This window comes from Thermobia domestica, chromosome 8, assembly GCF_964235325.1.
Source record: "Thermobia domestica chromosome 8, izTheDome1.hap1.1, whole genome shotgun sequence".
NCBI lineage: Eukaryota > Metazoa > Arthropoda > Insecta > Zygentoma > Lepismatidae > Thermobia > Thermobia domestica.
The window spans coordinates 93354875-93357144 of record NC_137461.1 but is presented as its reverse complement, the minus strand read 5'-3'; the positions used below and the strand labels follow the sequence as shown (position 1 = coordinate 93357144).

Here is a 2270-nt window from a genome sequence, read left to right as displayed (position 1 = left end):
ACTGTGAGCGACCGGTGTGATGCGACAGACCAAGTTGTGATACCAAGTTTTGCGTCCGACGAAGAAAATAAACTAGCCGGCAACAAAACTGCTTCTACGCCCTGTTGTCCCACAAGTAACAATGAAAACTTGGTCCAATTCTCTGGGGACAACGTTATTGCAACAGACCCAGAAAGTGACCTCTCCTGTGAAAGCGCGACCATTCCTCTGCATACTTCTGACACTCTTCAAACGACGAGCACACTGTTCGAGGACATATACGATCCAGGTAATTGGAAACATATTAACAGTGAAGTGCGTGACATGTTAGTGGAGAAGGGTCCAATCAGGCTAAGTGACTGTGAATACCCAAAGGACGAAGGTAACAGACATTTTTCGAACAATTTCTTTACACGGAGGATGCCGAACGGAAAAACAGTGGATAGGCGATGGCTAAGTCATTCGAAGATCAGAGACAGAATATTTTGCTTTCCTTGTAAGTTGTTTGGCACGACAGCTACTAGCGGCCAGTTAGCAAACGAAGGCTGCTGCGACTGGAAGCATCTTGGCGATAAACCTCAGCACCACGAAGTTTCTGTAAATCACGTTAAGTGCATGACAGCGTGGTTGGAATCAGCTCGGAGAATGTCCAATGGTAACGCAATAGATAACATGATGCTAGAACGAATTAGAAAAGAAAAGTTGCATTGGCGCGCAGTGTTAACAAGAATTCTAGCGATTGTACTGTACCTTGCCGAAAACAACAGCGCATTTCGTGGGAGAACGGAGAAATTTTATGCGCCGAACAATGGTCAGTTTTTAGGCTTAGTTGAGATGCTGGCCAAATTCGATCCAACTATGCAAGAACATCTCCGCCAAATTAAGAACGACGAGGCTCACGACCATTACCTCGGGCATAGGATCCAAAACTAGCTTATCGACCTGATGGCGTCAGAAGTAAAGGGGAAAATTATTGATAAAGTGAAACTTGGTAAATATTTTGCCGTCATCCTTGACTGCACGCCTGATGTTGGCCACAAAGAGCAGATGTCCCTAATATTGCGTTTTGTGGACGTATCAGATCCGGAAGTGAAGGTGGTGGAACACTTCATCGAATTTCTGGATGTGGACAACGCAACAGGAAAGGGGTTGTCTGAAGCTCTTCTTGACACACTGGTGAACCTCGGTCTGGACATCGCCGATTGTCGTGGCCAGGGGTACGACAATGGTGCGAACATGAAGGGAAAACACCAATGAGTTCAAGCGCACATTCTTCGCATGAACAGTCGAGCATTTTACACTCCGTGTGGCTGCCATAATTTGAACCTTGTTTTTGGAGACATGGCTAAATGCAACTCCCAAGCAGTGACGTTTTTTTGTTTCATACAGAGAATATATAAACGCTTTGCTGCCTCGGCTGAAAGGTGGAAAATTTTGGAAGAAACCGTGCCTTTCATGACTACAAATTCACTTTCAGAAACGCGGTTGGAGTGCCGCCTGGAAAGTGTGAAAGTGCTGCGAAAGAAGTCAGAGAGGCACTGTTGACTGTCGTAGATATCGCCAATGATCCGCTAGTAAAAAGTAAAGCCGAATGTCTTGCAAATTATGAGCTCGAAAGCTTCGAGTTTATTCTGAGCTTAATCATATGGTATGACATTTTATCTGCTGTGAATGCTGTCAGCAAAACTTTGCAATCAGCTGACATGCAGCTCGATGTGGCAATACAGCAAATCAAAGGCCTTGTTACTTTCTTGAGAAAGTACCGGGAAACCGGATTCTCCGATGCTATGATCGCAGCAAAGGAAATTGCGTCCGAAATGAACGTAGCTCAGAAATTCAAGGAACGAAGAGTCAGATGCAAGAGAAAACAATTCGATTATGAGGGTAACGACGAAGAAACATCTTCGCCGGAGGAGTCCTTCAGAACAGGATATTTCTTATGGATAGTGGATCAAGCACTTACCTCAATGGAAAAATGATTCGAACAACTGGAAGAGTATGCTTCAATCTTTGGATTTCTATACAACTTGAAGGGTTTGCGGTCATTGAACGACGATTATTTGTTAAAGTGCTGCATGGATTTGGACAACATGTTACGCACAGAAGATTCACGCGATTTGAACGGAATTGACTTGTGCGCAGACTTGAAGATTTTTTGAGAAATGCTTCCTGATAACATCAATGCTGCCCAAGAGTGTCTTCAGTACGTTTGGCCCATTCGTCATTCATTTCCCAACATCGTTATTGCATACAGAATTATGTTGACAATTCCTGTGACAGTTTCCAGCGCG

General features: G+C 44.3%; 1 protein-coding gene across 1 annotated transcript; it reads left to right on the top strand.

Moving 5' to 3' along the window:
* Window positions 1–924: 924 nt before the first annotated feature.
* Window positions 925–1958, top strand: LOC145692220 (uncharacterized). The gene is made up of 2 exons (XM_081767516.1): window positions 925–1196; window positions 1457–1958. The coding sequence occupies exons 1-2, from the start codon at window positions 925–927 to the stop codon at window positions 1956–1958; spliced, it is 774 nt and encodes a 257-aa protein (XP_081623642.1).
* The last annotated feature ends 312 nt before the right edge of the window (window positions 1959–2270 follow it).

Bases quoted from the DNA above. Each gene is read 5' to 3' on its own strand.
- LOC145692220 (XM_081767516.1), top strand. From the start codon at position 925: ATGGCGTCAGAAGTAAAGGGGAAAATTATTGATAAAGTGAAACTTGGT. The intron at 1,197-1,456 runs GTACGACAATGG...ATTCACTTTCAG, and splicing joins GCCGATTGTCGTGGCCAGGG to AAACGCGGTTGGAGTGCCGC.